The following is a 27,251-nucleotide window of genomic DNA, read 5'->3' on the forward strand; positions in this document are numbered from 1 at the left end:
CTGAATACATTTTTCTGATTCTAATAAATGGGAAACAAAACATTTTTTTTTTTTTTAAATACAACCATAAGACAGATCTGTTGATCTGGATGCCTAAAGGAAATTGCAGACAGTTGAAGTTTTAGTTTTCTTCCTCCTGGAGAGGAAGAGCGATCCACCAGGAGCTCTTTTAATAATTCATAAGCCAGTTGTAATCTTATGACTAGATTATTCAAAATCCAGTCAAAAGATAGAAAATATCAGAACATGAGGAGTGACAACACACTCGTGTTTACACGTTGAGCAGCAGCTTCCTCACCATCACCATCCTCATCTCCTCCAGCCTCTTCCTCCTGGTCCAGGTTGAGGTCATCAGGAAGGTCCATGGCCTCTGGTTCTGGTCTCTGCTCCTGCTGACCATGATACGGGTCCACTTCGTTCTCATCAAACTCTCTCTGGAAGCCGGAGGAACACACACCTTAGTTTGGACTGCTGTTATTATCCTGAGCTTTATAGAAGGATGAGACCTCTGTGCTTCTAACAAATCTCTTGAAGTTTTTGTCGTCTTCCATCTTGAAGACAACAAACTGATCTATCTTATCATATTTCTGGCAAACTGATTCCCCAGTTCTGATATGGAGACGACAGGGCAAACAAGAACAGGAAGTAGTAAACAGCTGGAGGGGATGTGAGGTCACCTCGTCTCCTTGCTCGTGGATCTTCTCCTTCTCCTCGCGCTGCTCTTCATCCTGGTCCTGACTCTTCTTGTCCCTGTTGGAGTCGGCTGTGTCCAGGTTGTCCTCTTTAGCCACCAGCTCAGATTCGCCCTGCAGGAGGACAGAGGACAACGTGGACATGAAGGTGTGTGAACCACCGTCTCACACACACCCTGAGATCCGCTGGATACCTGGTCCATGCCCTGTCCAGACTCCTCTTCCTTCTCACTGCCTTCCTCTTCATCCTCCTCTTCATCATCCCCCCACATTCTCTCATCCAACGTGTCTGTCTGACCTTCTCCCAGGTCTCCCATCTTTTTGTCCAGCTCCTCTTCCTCCTCTTCATCAGACTCCTTGTCTTCACCTATAAACAGACAGAGAGGCCTGCGAGTTAATCACAGCATGTCCACGGCCAGAGACGTGTCCTGGAGGACACATCTGTCCCCAGGTTCAACTCACCTCCTTCATTCTCATCTCCATCATGAACTCGTCCATCAAAGTCTTCAGACATTTCGATGCCATTGTCCTCTGACTTGATGTTCTCCAAATTCTGCTGCTCCTCCTTCTCTGCTCCCTCCTGGAAGGAATCCTCCACCTGCAGGAACAGGAGGATCAGAGATCAACCTGCAGGGACCTGATGGGGCCTGGCCCTCAAGATGGGACCCTCATCAGGCAGCACAGTCACCTGAATTGCAGCTCAAAAACCAAAACAGAAAAATTCCCCAAAATCGCTTCCATAAACATCATAGCTGTCAGCCTGGGTTCCCCCCAGACACATAACTAACAAGCTATCTGGAACAGCTAAGGTCAAAGGTTAATAAGGGAATCCTCCAGGATAAGAATGAATAATCTGTCCCAACCTGGGACTGATCAGAGGACAGACAGAAAGATGTGAAAGAAGATGAACACAGTGTGTGATATTGATTTTCTCTCACTTTCTTTTCTTAAAAAGAAAATATTTGTAAAAATGTGCTTCTATTCAGTTATTCTTTCTGGGATCTGACCTGAATTCAAAGTCCAAATAAATACAAGCTATAAAGATGATGGTGGCCTGAGTGGGCTGACATCATCTAGAACTACAGACACACAAGGAGTTAGTTGGTGAAAAATAGATCTTGATTTTCCTAAAATTAAATCTTTAAAAATAGAATATTTTCATTAATGGATTTCATGGATTAATCTTCCCTGGATACAGGTAAGATTTTTGGAGCCTTTTTCTTCTAGTGCTTCTCTATTCTCCTTCCCCTCCTTTTCTTCATCTTCATCAGCTGCCTCTTCCTCACCTTCCTGTTTCTCAGGTACAGCCCAGTATTCATGGTGATGTTGAGCTTAATGTCCACATCATCTCAGTGATGTCATCATCATGCTCTTATGGAGCAAGGTGATGCTCTATAAGAGCATTAATGGAACATGAATTCATGGCTTCATCCATGGGTTCATGTTCAGCTCCTGACCAGCATACTGTCCATGTGAACTCAGCTTCTCCTCACCTGGTCTTCATTCTCGATCTTGTCGCTGACGTCCTTGTTGCCGTCTCCGTCTCCGATGCCTCCGCCCTCGTAGTCATGGAACTCTGTGGCTCCGTCCGCGTCGCCTCCAGGCATCAGCTCCTGAGGCAGACAGAACCCCTGCAGGGACACCAACACAGCGGGTCAGTTCTCCCACCGAGCTCTCTTCCTACTGTCTGAATGCTCCGTCACACACTGGGCCCACTGCACCTTCTGGGCCAGCTGGGTGAAGATGCTGGACAGCACAGACAGCAGCTTGCCTGTGCTTCTGTGGACTGCGAGGGACTCAGAGAGGTAGTAGCGGGCCAGGTCTGAATAGACCCCCAGCAGGGGCAGGAACCGAACCAGCGCCCTGCAGGCCTGGTTCACCTCCTGGAACACAGGAAGCACAGGGATCAGGACACCAGCAGAACCCGCTGACATGTTCCATCTGGTACCAGAACCAGACGGGCATCAGAAACCAGAGACAGTAGATGATTCTGATCAGCCTTTCTGTTTCCTGTCTGTTGCAGCGCTCAGCGGATACCTGCAGCTGTGAAGGGGGACAGGAGTCTCTGTGTCTCCTCACACAGCCCAGCAGCTTCGTCATGGCAACGCTCACACTACCAACAGACAGAGCCTCCACCTCAGCTTCAAGCTTCGCCTCCAAGAGCCGGGTCAGGTGACCAGGCTTCAGCAGGTCCTCCACAGGCTGCTCCTTCTCCTCCTCAGCTCCGTCTGACCCACAAACAAGAAAAAAGGACAGATTTATGTGTGCGTGTGTGTGTATGTTTCATCCGACTTCAAATACAACTTTAAAGTATTAGAACATTACAACATTTACAATGCCAAGTGCTGAGCTCCATAATCGTCACACATTGATCTGATTTGCCTCATAGCTCTGGTCTAATCCCAGACTCAGACCTGGACGCTCTGGTCCAGTCCGGTCCCAGTCTCAGGTCCATCAGAGACCAGAGACTTCATGGTCACCTGTCTTTGGCTCTTCCTGTGTCTGTCCTTCATCCTCAGTCGTCCTCCTCTTCACCAGTCTCTGGACAGCATGCAGCAGGGCGCTGATGTTGGTCTCCAGCTCAGCAGAAAAGAAGCTCCAGAAAGCAGACTGCTGACCTGCAGACAGAACCAGAGGAAAGGATTTCAGTCTGTCGACAGGCCATCATGTGTGACTGACAGGAAAAGCAAATAAGGTGTGTGTGAGATAGGGGTTGAACCAATTAGTCAACTAGTCTAGTCAACTCTAGGACGTCTCGCGAGTTTTTACATTTCATGTCGACTAGTCGCAGTCATGTGATTGCCGGTGGTGACAGCCTGTGCTGATCTGACAGCACAGTAAACGTCACAAGACACAAGAAAAATAAGTTAATACATTAGTTTAAATGATATGTAGATGGATGCATATTTGTGGTTTTACAGTGTTTTTAAAAGGAGATGGAGTTGCAGCTGCAGTCGACTACAAAACACGAGCCGTCTAAAACTCGCCCTGTTCCCGCTAAGGATGTCACTTAGCGGCTCGCGAGTGTCTTTGTCATGACGATCTAACTAATACATTATGATGTTATGTTGCTGATTAAATAAAGATCTGTGGTAATGCCATCTAAAAGATGTGCGTTTCCTTTTGAATGTTGGTTTCCCAGCAACTTATTATTTATCATAAACTATCCCGATGTTTTGTTGTTTCACTTGTTGCTGTTCTGTGTAAATGCCGTATTTTTCCGTGAAAACGGGTAATAGGCTAAAGCCTGTACGTTACTCCAAAGTTTGCGACTTGCGTTGCTATGACGTCACAACGACTAGTCAACTCGACATCGACTCGACTTTTATCATGTTGACGTTGACTAGAAAATATCTTAAGTCGTTCAATCTGCTGAGTCAGCAGAGCTTCCTGCCGAGACGAGGGCCGAGGAGAAGCAGGTGGTTTCGTTGAATTCAGCTGTAACCAAACGGGATCCGTTCATAACAAGTTTGGCTTGTGATGTTCCAAAAGCACCATGTAGTCAGTGTGATAATTTGACTCCTATAGTAACTATCCAGAGATCATCAGCATCAGCCGGTGTTTAGAAAAACAAAGTCAGGCCCGACTTTGTGCAACAAACTTTTCCCCGCTGCTCACGAAGAATGATCTGTTTATTGCTCTTTTAATTCTACATAATAGACTTAGTAAAAGCAGGAGAAGGGGTGTGTGTGTGTGTGTGTGTGTATGTGTGTGTTTGGGGGGGGCGGGGGGGGGTGTCAATATTTGCCGTGAAAATAGCTAATAAAGCCTCCAAGTAGTTGTGAAGGGTTTTTGCGCTTACGTCACTATGACGTCACCGCGACTAGTCGACATCGACTCGACTATTATTATGATGTAGTCGACCTTAAAAAATATGTAGTCGTTCAACCTCTAGTGTGAGAGCAGAAGCAGGTGAGGTGTGTGTGTTGGGTGCTGACCGATGGGCTCGGCCCCCGGGGACAGGACCTGACTCCTCCAGCTGGTAAACTCAGTGATGGCTGTCTCCACCTGTCCTCGGACGTAGTTCAGACTCTGTGTCATGGTGGGCTGGGTGTTGGCCCCACCCTCCCCGGTTAACGGGGAAAACAAGCTCTCTATGCTGCTCATCTGGGCTGCCACACCCCCTAGCTGCTCCATGGCTGAACAGCAGGTGGTAAAGCTGCTCCTGAGAGGAAGACCAAAGGAAACAGATCTTGTATTCAAGTTTTTCTCAGAGTGGGGGGACTGAAGGTGTCTGCATGATGCTGTACCAGGAGCAGAGGATGGACCCAGAGGAGGCCAGTTGCTCCTTCACACTCTGACTGTCCTTCAGCATGGCAGCGACCTGCTGCTGCAGCTGGGTCCAGCCGGGGTCTCCCCTCCTCAGCAGGCAGCCGGGGGGCTGCTGCTGCACTGCCAGGGGGGAAGGGCACATCAGGGTGTGGCGCCTGCTGCTGGCGCCCGTCTGCTCCCTCTGCTGGGGTTCTTCAGGACAACACTGGAGCAGCCAGGACAGTTGTTGCAGAAGCGTGGCACTCTGAGCTGCCAGGCCCCGGCCTCTTCTGAACCAGTCCTGCAGAGAGTCCTGGGGGGGCAGGTAACAGCCCCCATCCTCTCTGTGGCTCTGGAGGTGGGTCTGCACGCTCTGGAGGCTGGCAGTTAGCTTCCTGGACCAGGGAGAGGGAAGGGGTGGGTGGTGGGGGCAGAGTGGTGAAACATGAGCAGTGTAAATAAAAACAGTCCATCATGCAGGAGTCAACAGGAAACATAATGAACTCAACCAATCAGACAGTACTTGGTGTGTGTGATGTTTGCTGGGGACTCATGAGTTTACCAGAACTTTAAACCTAACCGGGTGAGAGTGAAACATCTGTGACCTTGACTAGTGGATAACCTTGATCTTGCTGTACATCATGTGGTCATACGCACATTGTCTCTTTGGACTGTTTTGTCATTCACTAGAAGATGATCCGAACCACTTCAATCCACACACATACTTCAGTTCAGCACCATCATGGAGTTGAACTGATTCTAGACTTTATGTTGTTTTTTTCTTTGCATATCATGTTGTGTTCTTAGTATTTGTATATGTTCAGACTATATTCTATGGTACATCCAGCCTTACATGCTTAACTAGAACCACGACTAAAGCTGATGTCTCTTCTTTAGGTTCTGTTTATGTGACTCTGCCTGATGCAGATCAACTCAGAACTAATTCCACTGTCTTCTGCATGATCCAGTGTATTACAGTGAAGTCGTGAAGTCAGTTATAGAAATCAAATTTAACATGATTAAATCTGCAAGAAGCAGAGAGGAAGTCTGCCTGTTCAGCAAAGGTTCAATATGAGAATCAGCCTGACCCTTCAGAGGTCAATCAGTCCTGTGATGCCTTGTGATGTTTTTGTGTGTCTGGAGCAGTTGGAGCTTTATATTATCCACCTTTACTTGCTGAATGCTCTCAGAATGTGTGGGTGTGCTGTGTTTCCATGTAACGGTGCTCCAGCTCAGCAAGGCCTCACCTGAGTGAGACCCAGTGTTGGGTCAGCTGGGCCAGCCGCTGCCTCTGTCTGAGCAACAGCTTGAACAGGTGGGAGGAGAAACCTCTGCAGCGCTCTATGTTCCCAACACCAAGCTCCTGTAACCATGGAGATGCACAATAGAGACAGGACAACAGCAGGAGATCAGTGCTGGTCTAACAGAACAACAAGAACATGTCCAGCAGCCTAAAGCTGTCTTGGGTTATGAACAACCTGTTTTCAGTAAACTGGGAAGTGTTTCTGTATTCAAAGAAACACCTGATGTGTTGATAAGGATTCATCTGCAAGACTGCTTAGTATCAGAATAGTTTGCTCACAAGTCGAGATGTATAAAACTGAACGGCTCCCTCTGCTCTCTCCATTAGCTTCTTAAAATTCCCATATGTAGAACTGAGCTCTTTTGCATGAAACCACACTACTGCTCACAAACGTTCACTTCTGACCTAAGCCCACCACTCATCCCCACAGCTTCCCTGTGTGACTCATTAGCTTTATCAATCTGTAGCTAACACAGTTCTGCATGTCTCCCTTGTTTCTTCCTCAATTCCTTTGGCATCTTGACCATAGGATCTTGAAAGGTCTTGGCAGTCATCAAGAACTCCACTGCCAGCTCTTCCAGAGATTCATACCTACATCAACACAGCTACATCAACAGCTGGATTAGTTTGTAGTTTTTGTTGAAACAGCAGTGCAGCTGTGTTTCAGCTGTAGACTGACTGCTTCATCCAAACATCTGAGACTCCGTTAAATCCGCTGATTTTATCGGATGACCTCACATTACCATGAACCCAGACAAAGCTGAGACTTTTGATGTGTGTCTGACCTTTGATGCGTGCTGGAGAGCGGTCCGCAGGGTTGTCCTCCTGGCCCATGAACGGTAGAAGTATTTCTGGCATCCTTCCCAGGCTCCCAGTAACTCTGTAAACAGCCTGCAGCATCAGGTTTTGGGAAAAATTAGCAACTTGGACAAAAGAAACGGAACACCTCTAGGCATGCTGTGTGTGTCTTTGTGAATCAGTTGTGCTTACACACGCTCAGGCTGGCTCTGGGTCTTCACAGCAGAGAGCGCAGTGGTCATCTCTAGCGGGTGCATGCAGAGAATGCTTTCTGGGTCAGCGGTTCTGTTCCATATCAGCCCTTTGCGGTACGAGAGGCCTAAGCGGGACAGAAAGAGCATCAAGCACCTACCTAGCAGAAGGGAGACAGGCTGAGAGAAAGAGATGAAGAGGAAACAAACCTATTTCAGAGAGCATCTTGAACAGGTCAGACAGAGCTCTCTGCTTCTGCTGAAGGATGTGCTTGACCTCCGTCTGCTGCTTTTCTTTGGCTGCTGCTGTGTCTATGCTGAGGCTCTGCAGGTCTCGTAGGTTGCTGATTATCTCACCTGAATGAGACCAAGAATTAAACAGCAGCAGCAAATAAATATGGTATTTGCAAAAAGGTAAACAAATTCAATAACCCTTCCATGCATGAATTATGGTCCTTTATGTCAGGATTTTTTTTCTGTGTTTTTGATTTTTTTAAGGAATACAAAAATGGCGGGAAAAAAAAGTTTTACACATTTTTTTGTTTATTATTTTTGTTCCAGATAATCAGGTGTAATTTTCTCCAAATACAAAGTTATTTGGAAAACACATGAGTATCATTGGCCTTCAGGTGTTACTTAGTGTCACAATATTTTTTTTTTACCTGCAAGAGTCCTCAACAGTAGAAGGACGGACTGGATATTTATGAGGAGCTTTTTTTTGTCTGTCTGCCATATTGGATTTGACAAAAATGTTCTTGCACTTGCAGTGGATTGACAGTAGTTAATAGCGTAATGTATGATGCACTAGTGTCCACTTCAGTGGCCAGTGTGCATTTATAACATCAAAATCCACCAGAAACACAAGAATATGGCTTTTAGATAGCCATCCACTGCAGACCACTATGCGTGAGAGGGATAAAGTAGAAATAATACCTAGGCTCCATACATTAGTAATGATCTAAATGATATTAATGATACATTTGGTCAAACCTGACCTGTGTTTTGCAGAGACGGGAATCTTACCAGTAAAACAGTCCAGATCTTCAGCCAATTCAGGTAGGGATGTTCTCTTCAGCAGCTGGATGCTCATCTTCTTCATCTTCCGGAACAAAACAGGCAAACGGGCCTGTAAGGAAGATGATCCAGCGCCTTCCTCCAGGTCCTCATTCTAAAACACATTTATGTTAAAAAAGGTGAGAACAAACATATGATTAGCAAGACAAAGAGCTGAAGTCACAGTCAGAGGGTGTCTTGGTGTTTGAGGTGTTTACCTGAAGTTCCCTGCCCTGGCCAGGCATGGCGCTCTTCAGCACCTGATGAACCCTCTGGATGGGAGAGTCCCCTGACCTGGCGGGCTCTGGGTCCCAGCTGGAACTGCTTCTTTGTTCCACCAGCGCTGCTAGACTGGGTCCACTCAGAGCATCCTCAAACCTCTTCACAAACTTGAAGAGAGTGCTAAGAGATATCAAAGCACAGAGAGGAGTTGGCAGATGATCTATGATCCATAATCCATAATCAGATTAAAGCTGAGCCCCGATTCTTATGCACCATACCGCTGTGTCTTCGCCACTGACTGCTTGATGGACCAGTAGCTGACGTCATTCCACTTGGAAATCTTGACAAAGTCCTGAGAAAGAAGGTGAAGCTCTCAGTGGGCATTTACAGGGTCTTTGAGAAGTTGCTGGGGCATGATGGGAAATGAATGCTTTCATACTTTGAGCTCCTTCTCAATGGGCTGCCTGAGCTGAAGTATCTTGGCCTGGACGGACTCAGAGAACTGGCTGTAGTACTGATGAAGGTTCCACAGAAGTCGGGACAAAGACTCTGGAAGAGAAACAACAGGTCATCACAGGCAGAACCTCCAGCTGAGTTCTGCCTGCTGGTGGTTCTGTTCACACACGAGTGGATCAGAATCATCTTAAGGGCGAACATACTTTATCCTGAGAGCTGAAATCAGCTCTAATTGATGTAGTTGTGATGAAATTTGTGTTAGTTTGTTTTCAGAAAGGCATCTGCCTGCCAAACTCGACACCAGACCAGGTCAAACTATCTCAGCAGAGCATGTGTGAAGTGTTGTGTGATTGGGCAGAAGTTTGTTGAAATGTTTTAAGCAGAAATGCCTTCAGACAGCAATACTGACATTTCTGTTCAGCTATCAACCTCTGTCCAGTTTCTGTATTTTCGGGGACATGGGTCATTTTCAGAAATATTTATTTGAGGAATGCTGTGAGGAATTATGTAGATTTGTGCAGTTCTGCAGATAGAAACTGGAAGGTTGCCGTTCACAGACAAGGCTGTTTGTAGAACAGTGTGGAGCTAGATCTGTATTGCTGTACACACCAAATCACAAATTTCATAAAGAGGTTAATTTTTTAGATATTTTCCACCCTGAGAGCTGGGTATGTGGGCCCAGGACTGACCTTGACCTGGGAGATCAGGCACCAGCAGGAGGTGGCAGTGGAAGCTGAGTAGCATTCTCAGACGGGTGTGGAACTCGCCCAGGGTGGAGCCCTCCATGAAGGCTTCCAGAGTGGAGGACACAGAGGACAGGGACAGGCTGTCTGTCTGCTCTCCTGCTGGGGAGAGTCACAGCAAAAGGCCTTTTAGAAGTAGCTGAAGCCTTCTCCCTCTGGTACATTAGATGTGTCTCTATTTCAACAATGAGTCAAACAATGAGGTCATTGGCAGGATTTTGGAGAACTTGACTCCACATATGAGTGGACTCAGCTATTTGAAGTGTGTTGGATCAGAGAGATGTCTTAGTGTTCCAGGACACACACCGGCCCTCCAGGACCGGGTCTGCCCACCCTTGATCTAGTAACCTAACCAAGGCCACCGAGGAAAATAGATTTTATTCTCAGTCTAAAAAGAAAAAAAAAATCCTCATGTTTATTAGTAAGATATGTATTTACTAAAAACACACTTTGGAACTGAACTGTCATTCTGACATCAGTCCTAAACCCAGGCTGACTCTAGATCAGCCTGAGGATGACACGCCGGCTGAGTGGTTGGGTCTACCTGTATCCACCTCCTCTCTCTGTTCCTGGAGGTAACGCTCCACCAGCTGGTAGAGGGAGAACCAGTGTTTGGTGGATTTCTCCATGTGGCACTTCAAGGTGTTGTCCAGGCTGCTTGACCAGCAGCTGCAACACAGAGACCGTCAGGGCAGTGGATTACGAACATTTTAGGCTAAATCAACTCACACCTACTTCAGGGTGAAGAACAATAAGAAAACTGGTCAGACCAGATCAGGAAGAACTTACTTCAGCTCCAGTTTGCGCCACTGGATGATCAGCTGGGTGACTGGTTCCAGTTCATTTCGCAGGGACACGGCACGGCTGGCGTTATTCTCCCACTCCTGATTGGTTGACGGCAAACAGAAGCCAGCTGAATGTTTGTTAGTCTGTTACATCAGCGCGTGGGTGCAAGTGTCTCACCTGCGCCTTGCCAAGCAGAATCTCCAGACCATTGAGGAACTTGGCCAGAGGGCAGGCCAAGCTGAACGACCTGATCCTGTCCATGACCACGTTCAGCTGCACAACACAGGAGCAGTTGTTACACTCAGCACTGGACACAACTCTGCAACATTCAGCTACAATGAGCTGATAAAGTATTCATACCCCTTGAACATTTCCACATAACAAAACATCTTGTGTTTGTGTCAGACCAACAGGTAGAGAAGATGATTGTGAAGTAGAGCTCAGTCACAGCCATAGCTCTCAACCTGCTTTGCACTACAAACTTTGTGCTCATTCTTCTGTTTCCTTCTGTAGAGTTCCATCTCTCACTTTTTTGCCAACCCAAACAAGCCTTGGTGCATTCTGTGAGAAAAGCTTTACAGCTTGGCACTATGGGGGTAGAGGCTGCAGAGAGCCTTGTGCAGTGTGAGAAACACAAAGCTCCTGCCAAGAGCCACAAACACATCCAGAAACATCACGGTTTATACTTTCACTGTAATACAACAAGATCCTCCAACCATCCTATATGTTTATAGTTTTTTGGGGCTCTTTTTCTTAAGTTTCAGACCAGGTGTCATTAAGAGGTCCTAAAATGTCAACTTGCTGAAACTTACAACCGTCTTAACTGTTGTTTAACTAATTAAAGTTCAGATTGAATCAAATTGACAATCTGTGGCAAGACTTGAAAATTGATTTTCACACGTTCTTTATCTGACTGGAGTTAGTGGTGAAAACAAACATCACCCAGCCAACTGGTGATAAATTTGAATTGAATGATGAGAGACAAAAAAAGCTAGTTAGCAAGGGCTAGGGAACACAGCTGCAGGTCCAGATGATGTCATCTCCAGAGTCCTGGAAGCCAGAGCAGCTCTGTAGGATTCAGCAACATCTCTTCAACCTTAACCTGCTCCAAGAGAAGGTTCTACTGTTGTGGAAGACATCCTGCCTGGTTCTGGTACCAAAGAAAACTCAGCCGTCAGCAACTATAGACCTTTTGCCACCCATGTTCTCACATCATGAAGGTCCTGGAGAGACTCCTGTTGGCCCGCCTGACGAAACAGACAAGGACATATCAAAACCCCCTGTGGTTTGCTTATCACTATGGAGTTGGAGTTGATGATGTCATCACATACCTGCTTCAACAAACCCACTGTCATCTGGACAAAGCAGGCAATGCTGTGAGGATCATGTTTTTTGATTTCTCCAGAGCATTTAAAACAATTTAGCCTGATCTGCTCTGTGAGAAACTCCAGAAGACACAAATGGAGGCCTCAACAATCACCTGGTTCTATGACACAGGGCACTGAACTGTCACCAATCCGTTTCACTCTGTACACTTCAACCTTCCAGAACAAGTCTGACTCCTGAAGACTTTGAACTGAGTTACAACAAAGTTTAATTTCCCTTTGGGATCAATGAAGTATTTTTGAACTTACTAGCAACTAGTTACTTGTAGCCTAAACCATTGATATTACCCTACTATAGTGTATGATTAATACTATAATATACATCGATGGGCTCACTATGAAGATGTCTGTGCACGACTCAAACGTTTTCTTGACCATGAGAAAAAAAAAATTGCTACACATGATATTGAATAGGGTTGCTATGACAAAAATTTAAGACCTGTGCTGAATGTATTTAAGGCCGACTTACATCTCAAATAAATTTAAGAGCTTTGTAGGATGCGTGGACTGCCTGTATAATCACCATGTTAAACTGAAATCAGTCGACAGACGTGTCATGTGTCCATCACCGGTGTCTCTGCAGGAGGACTGACCTGGACCAGAGCAGGGTGCTCCGGCCATTCCTCCAACCTCATCTTCACCGTCTCACTCAGTTGTTCCAGGACAGGCAGGCAGAGGCGCGCCTCTCTCATGTTAGGCTGCTGGTAGAAGTCATAGGGCCCCTCTGAGGAGAGGGCCAGCTCATCAGAACCCCCGGAGCCCGACACAGTGTTCTGGAAGAGGGCAGAGAGCAGCAGGCCCCAGCCGGCCAGCTGCAGGTCCAGCTCCGAATCTAAGCAAGAAATACAAGTTAACTGTTACACTCTGACTTGAATAGTAAACATTTATTAATATCAGACTGACAGACGTTACTAACCAATCAGATGATAGAAGTGAGTCATCACAGGGGAAGCAATCTGATGGGAAGAGATCAGGGCTTTGATATGTTCTTTACTGTGATTGGTTAGTGGTGCGCTCTGGTACCACAGTGATTGGGCGTAACCCAGACACACACACTGATGCACCTGGACCAGTGTGTTGATGGCAGGTCCAGACAGAGAGGCTGCAGCAGAATCAGCCTCATGTTCTGGTTCTGTGTCAGCCGGGCCTTCCAGGCTGGGCTGGGACAAAATATCTGCAAAGTCCTGGAAAACAAAACCAGATCAACCAATCCCAATCACTGTTAGTAAAAGAGTTAGTAAAAATGCTCATTCACAATGGAATATATAGAATTTCCTTTACATTCTATAACAACTCAAACTGCAAATGAGTAATTTATGCCTGAAGCCCTCGTGGTTTGTGTCCTTGGACAACACACTTCTCTCTCCTGGCCTGCTGGTGTTAGTCATCTGGTGATGCAAAATGGATGCTTGGGCATTATAAATGGACAACTGATAAGCTAATTACCCATGAGCCTTTGCATGTGCTGCTGAGAGCTATCAGGTAGGCTACATGCTTCAGTAACTGCTATTAAAAGATCAAACCTAACCAGTAAGAACTGTAAAGCAAAGACAGAGAGTCCAGGGCAAATGTCCTGCTGCCAGATATTTCTACCTTGCTGAACTGAGGGAAGTAGCGCCTGAAGTCTGTCTCGTCCTGCTGGTCCTGGGTCAGGCCTGAGCCATGCAGACGGCTGCGGCTGCGGTACAGAGAAGCCTCCAGCTGCTCCTGCTCCTGCTTCCTCTTCTCCTGGTTGTCCCACTCATTCACCACAGCCTGAGGAGCATCACATGGTCAGACAGGAATCCAGCAACACCGCTACTGAAACATGAGTGGACAAAGGCCGAGCGGGACGTCTGACCTGGCAGATGTGTCTGAAGAGGCTGCATGCCTCCTCACTGAGCTCTCCTGTGGACAAGCTGTGGCAGTAGACATACAGCAGAGCATTCAGCAGCAGAGCAGATGGCTGAGGGGCCACGCTACCTGCCTCTTGCTGGGGCAGAAGCTTCTCCAGGCTATGCACAACATCTATACAGGTCCTGGAACACAGGAACTGGGCCCGGTCCAGGTCTGATGGGAGGCTGGGGGACACGGAGGGGAAGGACACCAAGCAGGACACCAGCTTGGACAGGCCAGGGACAGGAGTCAGAGAGATGGCCAGCTGGGAGGCCACCAGCCTCATGCCGTGACGCAGCTGGAGTAGGCCGGTCCGGACTGGGCCCACCAGGTCGGGAAACAGAGAGTAGTCGTCCAGGAGCTTCTGGCAGAAGCGCTGCTGAGAGTTCTGCCAGCCAGCCTCCTCTCTGAGCAGGGCCCGGATGGCTGAACCGGACCTGAAGTAGGACGGGTCCTGTAGGGCCTTCAGGAGCCGAGACAGCAGCTCCTCCACAGCCGACATGTGGCCCACGCTGCTCAGGTAGTGCTGCAGCTCCCGGAACAGGCGGCCATACTGGGCCTGCTGTGGCCGGAAGGCCTGCTTCCTGGACAGCTCCGCTATCTGATCCTTCACCTGTTGCATGCGGATCCACAAGTATCTGCACATACACAGACACACACAGACACAACAACAAACATTAAAATTAAATAAAACTCTGCTGTCAAAATTAATACTGTACTCTGGTTCTGTGTACAGTGTCTGTGGATGAGACAGAAGGTCTACTGATCCACAGGTAACCTGAGCTTGTGGGGCGTTCAGGAGGGCACTGGCCCCCCTGACATCTGATTGGCTGCCAAAAGTGACTCTGCAGATGATTACAGCAGCTTCCAGGAACAGGATGAGTTTTCTGGTAGCTGAAGGAAACGCTGGGTTGGCTCCTGGGTGTTCTGACCTGATCCTGGGATGTTGGAAGCCATCAGTGGTGCTGCTCTCCTTCAACTCCTCTCCACTCTTCAGCTCAGATGATGCGCTGCGTGCTTTCCACTCATCTTGCAGCAGAGCCAGCTACAGCAGACACACAGAGTATTCAGTCTTTTCATTTTTCACACACCTGCTCTGCAGTCCTGGTGCCTGACAGCTGAGAACTACTGGAAAACTAACTGGACTGGTCACACTGTGAGCTAAATAGAAAATAACTCGATTGTTCAAGAAGAAAATATAATTTCCCTAAATCCATGTGTGAAGTTCAACATTTCATTTTTTCTTTATAATCAACCCCATCATGTTTTTGATTCCAGACAGACCTCCTGCTGAGCGTAGCTCAGTTTGTAGCTCCTCTTCACCGCCGGGTCAAAGATGGTCTGCGGTGTCCAGACTCGGATCTGCAGCAGGCCCATGTTGACCCAGAACACACCACACTGGGCAAGGGAGTCTCCACCCTGACCTTTGACCTGGACAAACTGCTGCAGACAGGCTGTGCAGGCCGCCATCAGGCCTTCAGGCAGCAGCTGGGGAGGCAGGAAGTTCTTGAGGAGCGTCTGGATCTCCTGGGCAGCAGTGACCGGCGCAGCGTCCTGCACCAGGCTCTCACAACTCTCCATGTAGCCCTCCTGAAGGTGGGGGGGCAGCAGGTCGGCCATGCTCTGGAGCTGACGCCGCAGCACCGCCCCCTGCAGCCTCAGGTCCGTTACCCTGTGGAGGCATGGCTGCTGTCAGTCAGTGGAAGGGGAAGGGTGACATAGTGTGTGTGCATGTGTGTGGACTGTACCTGAAATGGGCTGTGGCTGGAAAGGTCAGGTTTTCCCACAGGACAGAAGAGACGACCTCCAGCTGCTGGACTCTCTCCTCCCACTCCCCCAGGCTGACCCCACAGGACAGGGGGGCCTCCGCCTGCACCTCTCCCCTGCTCAGGACTCCCAGAATGCACCGGGACCACACTGCTTTATTCAGCAACGCTGGGCCCTGAAAGCAACATCAGCCACGTTATCCACGAGCAGGAAGTCTGACACTCCCAGTCAGCAACTAGAGAGAGATTAACAGTCAGAACCATGTTCTCTGCTCCGGGGCGCAGTGTCAGATCCTTCTGGGTTTCTGGATCCACTGGGTTCCATCTGAGCCAGCGGGTGGGGTCAGAGGTCACGCTGCAGCTCCAGAGAGCAGCCAGGGCCTCAGAGAGCAAATCACACCACACCAGAGGCAGCTTCTCCTGCAGCTGCAGACCAGAACCAGGAGTTAGTTAGGCTAAGGACCACACAGAACCACAGACCTGGACTAGACCCATCATGGTAACAGATTTGCTGGACGATAAATTGTCACAGAAGTTATTTCGATAAATGATTGTGTTGTTGTTTTGTTGTACTATAATGGTAATGGTATAACACATTCTCACAGGTCAATAGACTTTAGATTCTAACAAAGATGTAACACAGGAAATGGAAGACAGTTTAAATATCCAAAATAAAGAAAACAAAAGAACAGAAACAGATAAATGAATTATGAAGTTACTATAAACAAAAATCCAGATTTGAGCCTCAGTAGGAACAGAGGTGAAATGATCCATCGTGTTTGTGTCCACTGGGTGGTAAAGGCAGTCCACCTACCCCGTCGCTGCTCAGCAGGAACCACAGGCTCTGCAGCTGCCCCACGTTCATCGGCGTAGACTGCAGGCAGAAGCGAAGGTGTCTGGACAGCCGCCGGCGCAGGTCATCCTCAGCAACATGGTCACTGGGGATCCACAGGAAAATCAGAGTGGTTTCCAACAATGTCTTACTATATTTGTGGGACAAGTAAGAGGTTACCATGGAGACAGAGCCAGGTGCAGCAGATCTGCACTGAGAAGCAGCTGATTGAGGACAGACAGGCCTTCCATCAAAGGCCAGAGCTGGGTCTGGGTTCGGAGCTGCAGCAGCCCAGCTCGGCCCATGTGGACCTCGCCCTGCTCTGCCTCTCCATCAGACATGGAGCTGACCCCTGACAGCCCTCTGGAGGTCATGTGACTTTGCAGCCGCTCCACGCTCAGCAGCAGCTTCTCCAGGATCCCTGGCAGGGTGACATGACACATCCCTCTGGGTTACAGACCACCTCATGGTGATGTCATGGAACACCAGCAAGAATCTCAAAAAAATACAACAATTAAATGATCCTTTTAGAGCACCATGTTCATCACTGCAAACAGAGACAATGCCTCAGCCTCTGTTTCAAACTAATGTAAACACACACACACACACACACACACACACACACACATTGACATGTAGAACTTACCAGACTTGTGTGGGTCCAGCTGGTTGTTAGCAGACAGAACCAGACCTGATGCCTCCAGGAGGCTTTCCTTGATGTCGAGCCAGAGTCCGGCTGCCTGCACCCGGAGCAGCTGCTGCCCTCCCCAGCTCAGAGCCTCGTCCAGCTGCAGCGTGTTCACATCCAGAGCCGTGCTGAGCAGCCGCAGCCGGGACGCACACTCTGCCACCGCCTCCAGCTGAAGACAAACATTACTAATTTACATATTTACACAGCATATATACAGCATATACGCAGCGTATGAACTTTACATTTACGGTATATTTACAGTAATGTTGAGTTTCATAAAAACATTTACTAAAGTTAGTAAAGAGAGAAGGAGATGCTTTAGCAGTAAGGCTTCGTCAGACCTTGTAAGGCAGAGCTTTCCCCAGAGACCTCTGCATGCCTTTGAGTGCAGCGGCCACCGACACTGGAGTGGACAAAAGGTTCTGGATGGCTGCTGAAACAGCCTGTAAGTCCTGCTGACCCCTGCACAACAGAACAACCAGGGTCACAAGTTAAACACCAAAACGTACAGTCGAGATTCAGGAACAGCAGTTACACAGTTATACAGTATAACCTCTTAATAAGAAACTGTGCAAATTTTTAAAAAAAGTGTTGTAAAGGAATTATAGACTGATCAAAAGTCAGAAATTAAAAGATGAGAGGAAGAGTGTTTACTCCAGAGTGGCTGCTGTGTCTCCCATCAGCAGCTGAGGCAGGCGCAGGATGAGGTGCTTCTGCAGCCACTGCCAGTGCAGCGACAGCACCGAGACGCCCTGGGAGTCCGCTGGAAGCATGATGCACACGTCCCAGAAGTGGTCGCGCCACCGGAGCAGCTGCAGGATCTAACCTCCGGAACAGCAGGGGGAAACAGAGTCAGGGTTGCTGCAAGAGATGACTGGAGCCTTCTGAACTGAAACCTACCAGAAGTCTCAGAACAATTCTGCTTCATTTCAAACCATTTCTGTCTATTCTGTTTGCTAAGCATTCTAATAAACTAAAAGCTTCTATATCTGGGTTTTTATTTACAATATGGACATTGTATTCAGTAAGAAAAGCTGATATACTGGATGGACACCCTGTGTGATGTTCTGTAATGTTTCTGGTTCTGTACAGCTCTTAAATTTAGATGGAAACAACCCGAGATTAAAAAACTCCAGCTTTTCTATGGTCTTAATAATAAAGTTCTAAAATCAAAGCCAACAATTGGAAACTATTTGAAACAGTGGACAACTTACACAAACAACATTGCATGGTCTTTTTTTGTTTTAAACCAGCACAATGTTTCAGGGTTAGGATCAGAGTTCTTATTCTACATTGGCCATTAGCAACACGAACAGCGTCAAGGACAGTGTAAACAAAGCTACAGCAGAGGGGAGGAAATGTTCCTGACCTCAAACATGACGTGGTCAGAGATGTGCGGCTGTCCATTCTGCACGGCCTGCAGGACGTAGGCGTCCCACTGGTCAAAGAACGCTCGCAGGTGCATGAGCACGGGGTGGGGCAGCTGGCTGATGTCTAAGCTTCCTACATCAGCGAGAAAAGGAACCTTTGAGAAAAGCATTTCAATATGAAATGTGTCATTTTAAGTCAGAGTTTTGTTACCTTTGCTGAAGGCTGTGGCGACTCTAAGAGCGGAAGTGGGTGGAGCCATGCTGATGGTGCAGGAGCAGCTGACAGCTCTCTCCTCCCGGTCCATCATCAGAACAGTCCTAACACACACACACCACGATGCTCGACCTCACTGTGTTTATGCTTTAGATTATTAGCATTTACAATAATACCAGATGGGTTTCTGTAAGTCAACTGTAGAGGTACTTAACATACAAATAACATGTTGTCAACATGACCACAGGGTCAGTCCATCTACCTGTTAGCCACTGCATTCAGAGCCTCCAGGAACTCCATGTATCTCTCCTCATCCTCAAAGTTGCACTTGTTAGTTAGAATATCCAGGTATTGCTTGTTCCAGCGCATGTCAATCAGAATCCTGTATTCATCTGGAAGTATCACAATGATGCAGTCACTAAGAGCCCAACCAGAACTAGCTGGGCTGATTTTACAGGAAGAAAGATTCAATGTTGGCATTAAGAGTCTCTTGGGTCCAGTTGGACTGTGTTCCTCTGCAGCAGAACTCCTTCCTGCTTGGTTTTAAACTGCCATAACAGAACCAAACAGTGATGAGAGTTACTACCTTTGCTGTGCGGCTGCAGCAGCTCTGCCAGCGTTTTCCCCTTTACAGCCAGGGTGCTGCTGAACACCGCCTTCAGAGCTCGGTTTCCTGCCTCCACATGGACCAGCGCCGGCTCTGAAACAGGTCACATTACATCCATTTACCTGACACACTCACACAACTCAGAACAAAGGATTTCCAGCTACTACTCAGAGGTACAGTCATGAGTTGAGGTCTGCTGATTGTCTCTGATCTGTCCTATTTATGCATGCAGAAGCTGCTTAGAAAATAAAACAGACATGTCCGTGTTTTACATCTTTCATTCATGTGTATTTAGAAGCTACCTACTACAGGACATAATCTTCTTTTCCCTGTTAACTGCTTTTATAGTGACTTTACTTGAATCAAGTAATGAACTGAGGAAGTCACAAACCTGGCAGATATTTGGAGCTCTTCCCCAGGCTGGAGAGCCAGTGGCTGCGGAGGATCCAGTCTCCATGCGATGCTCTCTCTGTCACCAGCCTCACTGCAGTGGGGATGAGCCTGAGAGCATCACCATCCTCCAGATCCAGTACTCCTCCAGAAAACACACAGTCTTCATGGACTCCACTGCTCTGCAAGGCCTGCTGCAGGTCTCTCAGTCTCAGTGGACGGTTTCTGCACAAACACAGCTGGTCCTAATCCAACTTTCACTCTCAGAGGAGACAAACATGACAGACAAATGGACAGGACTGTTTCTGTAAAAGTATCATTTAGGGAACCATTCAGGCTGCCAGAGGTGGTGACATAACCCCTTCACTTTATTAGTGCCAGCAGCTGGAAATCAGCTTTGAAGATCTGTCAATATTTGTTTTTTCAGTCACAAAAGCTCTGACCAAAATGTGACCTTTCACTCCAAACTACTGTGTAGTGAGGCACGTAGAGTAGCACAATACTCTACGAATCATGCTACTTAGAAGATGATCCGTAGCATGATGAGGCCAAAATGATACTTTAGGGAGTAATACTGCAGTACAGAATTACTACACAACATTAATGTCCAACCATGAAGCAGACTTGTGTTTTAACTGTTGTTGATACTTTCTACATACGATATGTACTATTTATATTGGTTGTGCCTGGCTGGCTGTAGATTATTTAGAGAATGAAAGTTTTTCTGATTTACAAAACTTATTGTGTGTTTTCTAAAGTAAAACATTCATGTTAAGCTTATGAAATGAGAAAAGTGCTGTTTCTCCTGTTCAAAAGCCTCAAATGTCTCCTGTATCAACAGGTCTCTGTTGGTACAAAAACATATAAACTCAAAAAGATGAGCAAGATTTTTCTGCATTGTATAGAACATTTTATACTCATTCTTACCGTTTCCCCTGCAGGCTGAGGGAGTTGAGGCAGAACAGGAGGACCTGCCCGTCCCTGAGGACAGAGGAGAAGCAGGAATCTTCCGTAGAGAGAAGAGCTGAGGGGAAGCTGTCCGGCCACACCCCGGCACACAGCAGCCCGTCTCCCCAGGCACCCTTATCCATGACAACCAGGTGCTGCTCAATCACTTGCTGGGCTTGCTGAAAGAAATAACTAATATATTTATTTTCTTTTTGACCTCCAACCCCATCCCTTTCTTTGCCATCATGAAATAAAAAACATCATTTTGTTAACATGTTGCTCCAATCTTGACCTGAAACATTCAGTACTGTAACAATGTTAGCTTCCCAACACATACTTTATGTTTTTGCTTTTTTGTTTCACTTGAAAAAAGCAAAATCCACTTTTTTAGTCCTAATTTTTGGTGTACTTTGAGTTGCTAGGAGAGACAAAATGTTTTTATTTAAAACCAGGTCATTACTTCTGGCTAATCAGTTTTGTGAATCTGAAATTTTCTTTCCCGATTTTGTAGTCTAAGTTCAGTTATGCTGAAATTGGCATCTTTAATAAATTTTTGAATAAAAAGTTTCTCTCTTGGTAGATAACTGTATCGCTGCTATCAAACTACAATGGGGGTAGGATGTGAAATGTCTCAAAAAAACACAGCAAAACGAGTTGCTTTAAAACATTTTGTTGCTCTAAATCTAAACCAGCGGTCTGTGGAGCTACAATAACCAGGAGATCAGACCAAAGCGTTGCAGTTCTACTTCATATACCATAAGTGCATAATTTACATGTGAAAAGAAGAATTTAAAAGCATAATATGTCCACTTTAAATGTTTCAGATTTACTACATTTCAAGACGATTAAATACAAAAGACAATTTATGCATGAAACCATTATTACTGTTTTCATTTAGCCACACAAGATGGTCCAACCATGAGCAACCAATTTTTCCTGGACCACTTCAAACCCTTCGCATTAAACGTCCAAACAATCGGGGGTGATGTGTTGCACATTGAGACCTTTTCGCCTACATAACACTGTGAAATTTTCTCCACTGTTGTGTGTCAATACTGTAAGGGTGTGACCTGAGTGCCATCAGAAGGCGGTACCATACCTTCTGGTTGGCAGCAGAGCGCTGACAGAAGGCATAGACCTCAGTACAGGTGTGCTGCAGGGCGCTGCGAAGGTCTGCACCTCGCTGCAGCTGGCAGGACAACAGAGAGGCAGCATGGAGAAGAGCCGCAACCGAAGAGGCTGAGGAGTCTGAGAGGCAGAGAAGTGTCTGAAAACTCTGGCTCCACTAGTGGAAGTGCAGCAGATTTCGCAAGGCTTACCCCAGATGGCACTTCTGATGTCTTGATGGATTTGAATGAGCAAGTCACACACACAGTTCCCTGTCACACCGGCAGAGTGGAGCAGGGTCTTTAGGTCCAAAGTGTCCCAGCACAACCCCTCAAGTTCCCCTGGGATGTAGACCTCCACCCCTCTGTTTCTCATGGCTCTGGAGAGCTCCCCATGCACCGGGTCCATGGTGAGGAACAGCCTGCAAAGCCAGGAACACATCAGCTGAACAGAACCATCCAAACCTCGAAATACCCGCCAGTGCTAACCTGAAGTTGGGGTGAGGGGTGATCCTTGGGGTCTTCCCATCGATTACACCGCGCTCATTGATGGTGAGGGATCCGTTGGGCTCCAAAAGAGCATTGAGGCGATCCAGGACAGAAGCACTGAGTAAGAAACACATGGTCAGTGGTTGTCTCCAAATTACCTGAGAGCTGATTGGCCATCACCCATCAGAGACTAAGCTAAGGTCTGATCTTCCACCAGAACCCTGACCCATCCCAAAAACTAATCTGCTGGTGAGTGTTGTTCACTGCAAGAAACATTTTCTATGAGAGTTTTACCAACTCAGGTACAAAGAAAATGTGACTGGTACATTTTAGATAAATCATCAAAATTTCTCTGTTTGGAGTTCAGTGTTTTTTTCTTTCATTAATGATCCAAAACTATTTGGAGAACTAGAGAGAAGATGCAGAAGTTGGTACCTGCAGAAGTTGACATTGTCCATGAGCAGCCAGTCCCCGGCCTGCAGGGCTTGGACCAGCATCCCGTCCAGCCATTCGAAGCCGCCGTTGGTCCAGCCGTCCTCCAGCTGGGCCAGACGCTCCTTCAGCAGAGTGAAGTCCATCTGCAGCTTGGACATGTCTGAAGGCAAAGCCCGCTACGTTAGGGCACATCGCCAATGAAACCATGGGAACGGCATCCTGCATATGATGCACTATAAATTACCGGTGAACACTTTGAGCTTGGTGTTGAGTTTCTGCAGCAGAAGGATGATGACCTCCAACTTGTTGAGTGCCTCACAGGTCACTGCTCCTGCTGGTCTTTGTAGGCCATTCTCCTTCAACCACTGGCAGAACACACCCCATGTCTGCAGCAGAAACTCTGTGTCCTGGGTGCCATTGTCAAGAGACATCAGTCCACGCCTTATCACCATTGCGACCATGTAGTCGACTGTCTCCAGCACTTGCTGCCATGGACGTATGATGTCCACCTGCATACAGGATGAGAGAGAAAGCTTACAGTGATCGCTGGTGTTCTGCAGTAGAGCGGAGGCTGAAACACTACCTGCTCGAATCCCCCCAGCAGCTCCGTGGTGTCCATGGAGTTGTTCATGGCCATCACCTGGAGGCGGTGCCCCGTCAGCAGGGCCAGCAGTCTCACCAGGCTGGTCTTCCCACTGGCTGTTGGACCAACAACTATGGTCATCCAGCCCATATCCACACACTTCATCAGAGACTCTAAAGGCTTCAGGCACTGGTGTGTGATGGACAGTGGGGGGTCCACAGCCACCGGGGCCCCCCCACTACGACACAGCACAGAGAAGCCCACCTAAAGCAGCAGCAAGCAGGGTACACAGACGACTTCAGCCATGTTAACGAGACAGATGGCAAGACGAGGTTCAACAGCGCTGACCAACCTGAACGCTGAGAGGAGTGATGTGGAAGTGTTTGGAGCCACAGTAAGGCTCATAATCCTCCCCAAACACCTCCCTGAACACCAGCAGGACCTGCACACACACACTGACCCATCAGCTGCTGGCTCACACATAGGCCTGTCACGATAGCAAATTTTGCTGAACGATTAATTGTCTCAAAAAATTATTGCGATAGATGATAGTATTGTTTGAAGACCTTTGTACACTGATTTAATGGAAATGACATAATAATGCATGCGATTTCCTGCCAAAGATAGATACACTTTATTTTCAAAAGAACGCTTAACACCGGAACTGATAAAATAAACAAAACAACCAAAAACAAAAATAAAATGGATTCTCAGTCTCCATTAACAAAGATGTACTTGAATAAAAACACCAAAGTGGAAATAAATACTGCATTCAACCAAAAGAGTGCAGATTATGAAGTGCGTATTCCATATTGCCCTTCCGTAATCATTAGATTTAAATAGAGAAGATGGGCACATCCGAAGTGGCCCAGTTGGTAGAGCTGTGTCGAAACCAGGACCTTCTTGCTGTAAGGCAAGAAGGTCCCGATTCCCGGTCTTTCTGCATGGAGTTTGCATGTTCTCCCTGTGCATGCGTGGGTTCTCCGGCTTCCTCCCACAGTCCAAAAACATGACTGTCAGGTTAATTGGTCTCTCTAAATTCTCCCTAGGAGTGAGTGTGTGTGTGTGAATGGTTGTTTGTCCTGTCTGTTTTCTGTGTTGCCCTGCGACAGACTGACGACCTGTCCAGGGTGACCCCGCCTCTCGCCCGGAACGTTAGCTGGGGATAGGCACCGGCAACACTCCCGACCTAATTAGGGACGAAGGGTGTATAGAAAATGGATGGATGGATGGATGGGCACATCCGACTACCTGAAGCAATAGTTCACACTACACGTTAGTTCACACCTACATTTTCCCCTTACAACAATCTTAGTACTTTGATCGCTTGTGATCATCCTGTAGTGTGTGGTGTGTTACGGTAGATCTGATCTAAATCAGGGGTTTTCCAACTGGGATCTTAAGGCAGCCTGTTGAATGTGACAAGTAGCCAATCAGACAGCAGGTATTCTCCTCCTGCTTTCTGAGGGGAAATTACAGAGGGGAATCCCAAACAGCTGACAGGCGCAACCCGAAGTCCAGCGGACATTGGAGATGATATGTGGAAACAACATTAATGTTTATAAATCATTTCATGCAAAGAATATAGAAATGACAAGGGGAGGAGTTTGAGCGAAATTACTACACAGTTGATGAACCCGGTAACTTTTCAGCTGTTCTTCGTTAACCTGACATAAATAGGTTATAATGATTTTCATTCAGTCAGGATGTTACCCTGACACTAGAGCCACATGCATTGTAGATTGTAGTACAGCATTGATTAATGCCTGGTTTTAAAATGAGATAACTGGACTTGTAGCCATTATTTTGTACCCATTGTTGGACACCACATGGCACGATCGAACCTGAACCGTTATACCTAGGATTTCTGTCGGCTAATGTGTGATCTCTCAGGTTTTGAAAATGGCCGACAATCGGCCGACACCTCTAAGATTGTGTAGTGTGTGCTGGACATTACACTAAGAAAATGAGGAAGGGAGGGTCAGTGGAGAGCAGCGGAGTTGAGCCTTTTTTCGTTTAGTGTCATCAACAGAAAGAGAAAAAGGCCGGAAGAGACGATAAAGGCGATAATTAAAATGACGTCGATAGTTTTAATTCATGGTACGATTAATTGATTTATCGTTTATCGTGACAGGCCTACTGACACATCCTCAGAGTTGTAACCTTTTTCACTGTTACTGAGTGAAAAAGGTTGAAAGTTCAACATCTTTGAGCAATAGGTTCAGTGGGTGTTGAGCTTACCTTTGCCTTATCTGCCTCAGTTCTCATTCTGTCAGCATAAACCAAGGCCACATGCTGGCCTGGGTTAAAAAATCCTGGCGACTGGTCAGTGAGCATCAGCTGACACCAGCGGAATATGTCCCGCAGGTTGAACTCCCAGGGGCTTCCTTTCTGCCCCCACAGCCTCTCCACACAGACCTCCTGAACAAGCTGGAGGATAACAGCAACAAAACGGGTTTTAATCGGTCTGAATGAGTGGAAGAAAAAAAGACTGAAATAGGAAACTGAAATTTAATTTGTAACACTACTAGACTGTGTTTCTGGAGTTTTCTACTGATTACACTTAAAGGGGTCATGGAAATCACTAGTTTCTTGAAGACGAGTAACATTTTCTGCAGCAGTGATGCTATCAGATATTAACTCGTCGTACACAAGCAGCTGTCACTGGCCGTCAGGCCATGTGGCTTGATCATGAACAAGGCTGGCTGGTTGGGAACAGAATATGGTAGAGAACTAGGTGAACTCAAATGTCCTATGAAACCAGCCCTGTGGATTTCTGGGACAGAGTTTTTATGCAGATGACTCCAAATAAGAGATGATGAAGCACCTCGTCTCTTTGGGTTGAAACAACAAACAGGAACAGTATGAACATAGTGATAGTAGATGTATGCTCTGTTAAAGGCTGATGTATGAGGTTTTATCTGGCACCACAGAAGCTCACCATCACTGGCTTGAATATGAACTCAGTGAAACACAGCAGACTAGGTTATTTTTCCTCATCTGTAGGTATTCCTAACCAGACAGAGCTCACTTCTCTCAGAGAAACTCACCCTGTTATTGAACTCAACCATTTTTGCGATGATTTCCTTATCAATGGCGGGGAAAATAGAATTTCCAATGAACTCCATGTCTTTGTAGGTGAGCTGGTCCACAAAGACCTAGAAAGATTGTGTACACACAGAAGCAGCCAGTAAGCAGTGGTGATATTGAGGTCAATGGGTTTCAGTATGAGCAGAAAGGATGACGTCACCGACAGCATTAGAACTTCAGAAACGGTCCTGAACTAAAGATGCAGCATGAGAATGGAAGACATTAGAGATGCACTGAGGAACTGACTGATGGCTGGAAATGATCATCCAGTCTGCCACAAAACTGTAATGTGTGCATCTCTACTGGGATCCTTAGTAGCTTATAAACATTGTTCATTTAAAACTCCTGTTATCACTTTTGGACATTTAGAGACTACACTATTAACAAAGTCACCTGAGTGAACCTGTTGAGGAAGGATTTGGGCAGTCCTTTGCGTCCACCGCCCTGTGTGAACGGGTTCTGGCAGCCGAAGATCTTGGTCTTCTCCTGCTGGACCTGGAAGCTCAAGCCCAGCTCAGGAATGTATATCTCTGCCCTGTGATCAAAGCAGGCGTTGAGTCCCTCCAACACCGACTGGGACGCCAGGTTCAACTGAGGAATGAACAGCAGCAATCATCATTCTCATTTAGCATTCAACACGAGTTTAGACTGTAATCACATGGACTTGAGGAAATGAATAATCTACTGCATTTTAACTTTTCAACTTCTTCTGCAGCAGCGAGAGACAAACTTACCTGAGGTGAATCATAACTATAAACCTGAAAATGGAGTCTAAACATAAAAATCCTGTAGAAACTAAAACTGCATGATTTGTATTTCTTACTTCATCCAGAACAACCCAGTGGCCAGCCTTCAGAGCAGCCAGCAGGGGGCCGTCTCGCCACGCAAACTCTCCTCCCTTCCCTCCCTCCACAGGAAGATCTGTCCCGAACAGGTCGGTGATGTCCTGCCAGAGAGAACAGCATGAACACGCCG

At 47.0% G+C, this 27,251-nt stretch overlaps 1 protein-coding gene across 3 annotated transcripts in view; it reads right to left on the reverse strand.

Moving 5' to 3' along the window:
• mdn1 (midasin AAA ATPase 1) overlaps nt 1–27,251 on the reverse strand; it is a 59,794-nt gene that overhangs the window by 6,815 nt on the left and 25,728 nt on the right. For 2 of the 3 annotated variants that reach the window (XM_044105705.1, XM_044105703.1), the window contains exons 37-88: nt 27,100–27,222; nt 26,670–26,867; nt 26,237–26,344; nt 25,428–25,616; nt 23,539–23,628; nt 23,187–23,450; nt 22,848–23,112; nt 22,604–22,763; nt 22,169–22,285; nt 21,893–22,101; nt 21,673–21,821; nt 20,553–20,752; nt 19,627–19,850; nt 19,215–19,328; nt 18,891–19,020; nt 18,626–18,732; nt 18,414–18,547; nt 17,699–17,865; nt 17,386–17,506; nt 17,000–17,213; nt 16,534–16,774; nt 16,336–16,459; nt 15,783–15,947; nt 15,504–15,697; nt 15,040–15,427; nt 14,688–14,800; nt 13,721–14,393; nt 13,474–13,635; nt 12,797–13,064; nt 12,474–12,712; nt 10,673–10,768; nt 10,499–10,593; nt 10,254–10,378; nt 9,656–9,811; nt 8,950–9,059; nt 8,789–8,862; nt 8,507–8,690; nt 8,259–8,403; nt 7,446–7,592; nt 7,237–7,363; nt 7,032–7,137; nt 6,191–6,306; nt 4,943–5,338; nt 4,631–4,857; nt 3,173–3,310; nt 2,730–2,920; nt 2,414–2,575; nt 2,186–2,323; nt 1,155–1,290; nt 887–1,059; nt 678–806; nt 299–434 (exon numbers count right to left, since the gene is read on the reverse strand). In XM_044105705.1, coding sequence (XP_043961640.1) covers nt 299–434; nt 678–806; nt 887–1,059; nt 1,155–1,290; nt 2,186–2,323; nt 2,414–2,575; nt 2,730–2,920; nt 3,173–3,310; nt 4,631–4,857; nt 4,943–5,338; nt 6,191–6,306; nt 7,032–7,137; nt 7,237–7,363; nt 7,446–7,592; nt 8,259–8,403; nt 8,507–8,690; nt 8,789–8,862; nt 8,950–9,059; nt 9,656–9,811; nt 10,254–10,378; nt 10,499–10,593; nt 10,673–10,768; nt 12,474–12,712; nt 12,797–13,064; nt 13,474–13,635; nt 13,721–14,393; nt 14,688–14,800; nt 15,040–15,427; nt 15,504–15,697; nt 15,783–15,947; nt 16,336–16,459; nt 16,534–16,774; nt 17,000–17,213; nt 17,386–17,506; nt 17,699–17,865; nt 18,414–18,547; nt 18,626–18,732; nt 18,891–19,020; nt 19,215–19,328; nt 19,627–19,850; nt 20,553–20,752; nt 21,673–21,821; nt 21,893–22,101; nt 22,169–22,285; nt 22,604–22,763; nt 22,848–23,112; nt 23,187–23,450; nt 23,539–23,628; nt 25,428–25,616; nt 26,237–26,344; nt 26,670–26,867; nt 27,100–27,222 — 9,157 coding nt within the window. The remainder of the gene's footprint in view (nt 1–298; nt 435–677; nt 807–886; nt 1,060–1,154; nt 1,291–2,185; nt 2,324–2,413; nt 2,576–2,729; nt 2,921–3,172; nt 3,311–4,630; nt 4,858–4,942; nt 5,339–6,190; nt 6,307–7,031; nt 7,138–7,236; nt 7,364–7,445; nt 7,593–8,258; nt 8,404–8,506; nt 8,691–8,788; nt 8,863–8,949; nt 9,060–9,655; nt 9,812–10,253; nt 10,379–10,498; nt 10,594–10,672; nt 10,769–12,473; nt 12,713–12,796; nt 13,065–13,473; nt 13,636–13,720; nt 14,394–14,687; nt 14,801–15,039; nt 15,428–15,503; nt 15,698–15,782; nt 15,948–16,335; nt 16,460–16,533; nt 16,775–16,999; nt 17,214–17,385; nt 17,507–17,698; nt 17,866–18,413; nt 18,548–18,625; nt 18,733–18,890; nt 19,021–19,214; nt 19,329–19,626; nt 19,851–20,552; nt 20,753–21,672; nt 21,822–21,892; nt 22,102–22,168; nt 22,286–22,603; nt 22,764–22,847; nt 23,113–23,186; nt 23,451–23,538; nt 23,629–25,427; nt 25,617–26,236; nt 26,345–26,669; nt 26,868–27,099; nt 27,223–27,251) is intronic. The other variant, XM_044105704.1, reaches the window with a different exon arrangement.

The sequence above is a fragment of the Gambusia affinis genome, linkage group LG22, assembly GCF_019740435.1.
Source record: "Gambusia affinis linkage group LG22, SWU_Gaff_1.0, whole genome shotgun sequence".
Taxonomy (NCBI): Eukaryota; Metazoa; Chordata; class Actinopteri; order Cyprinodontiformes; family Poeciliidae; genus Gambusia; species Gambusia affinis.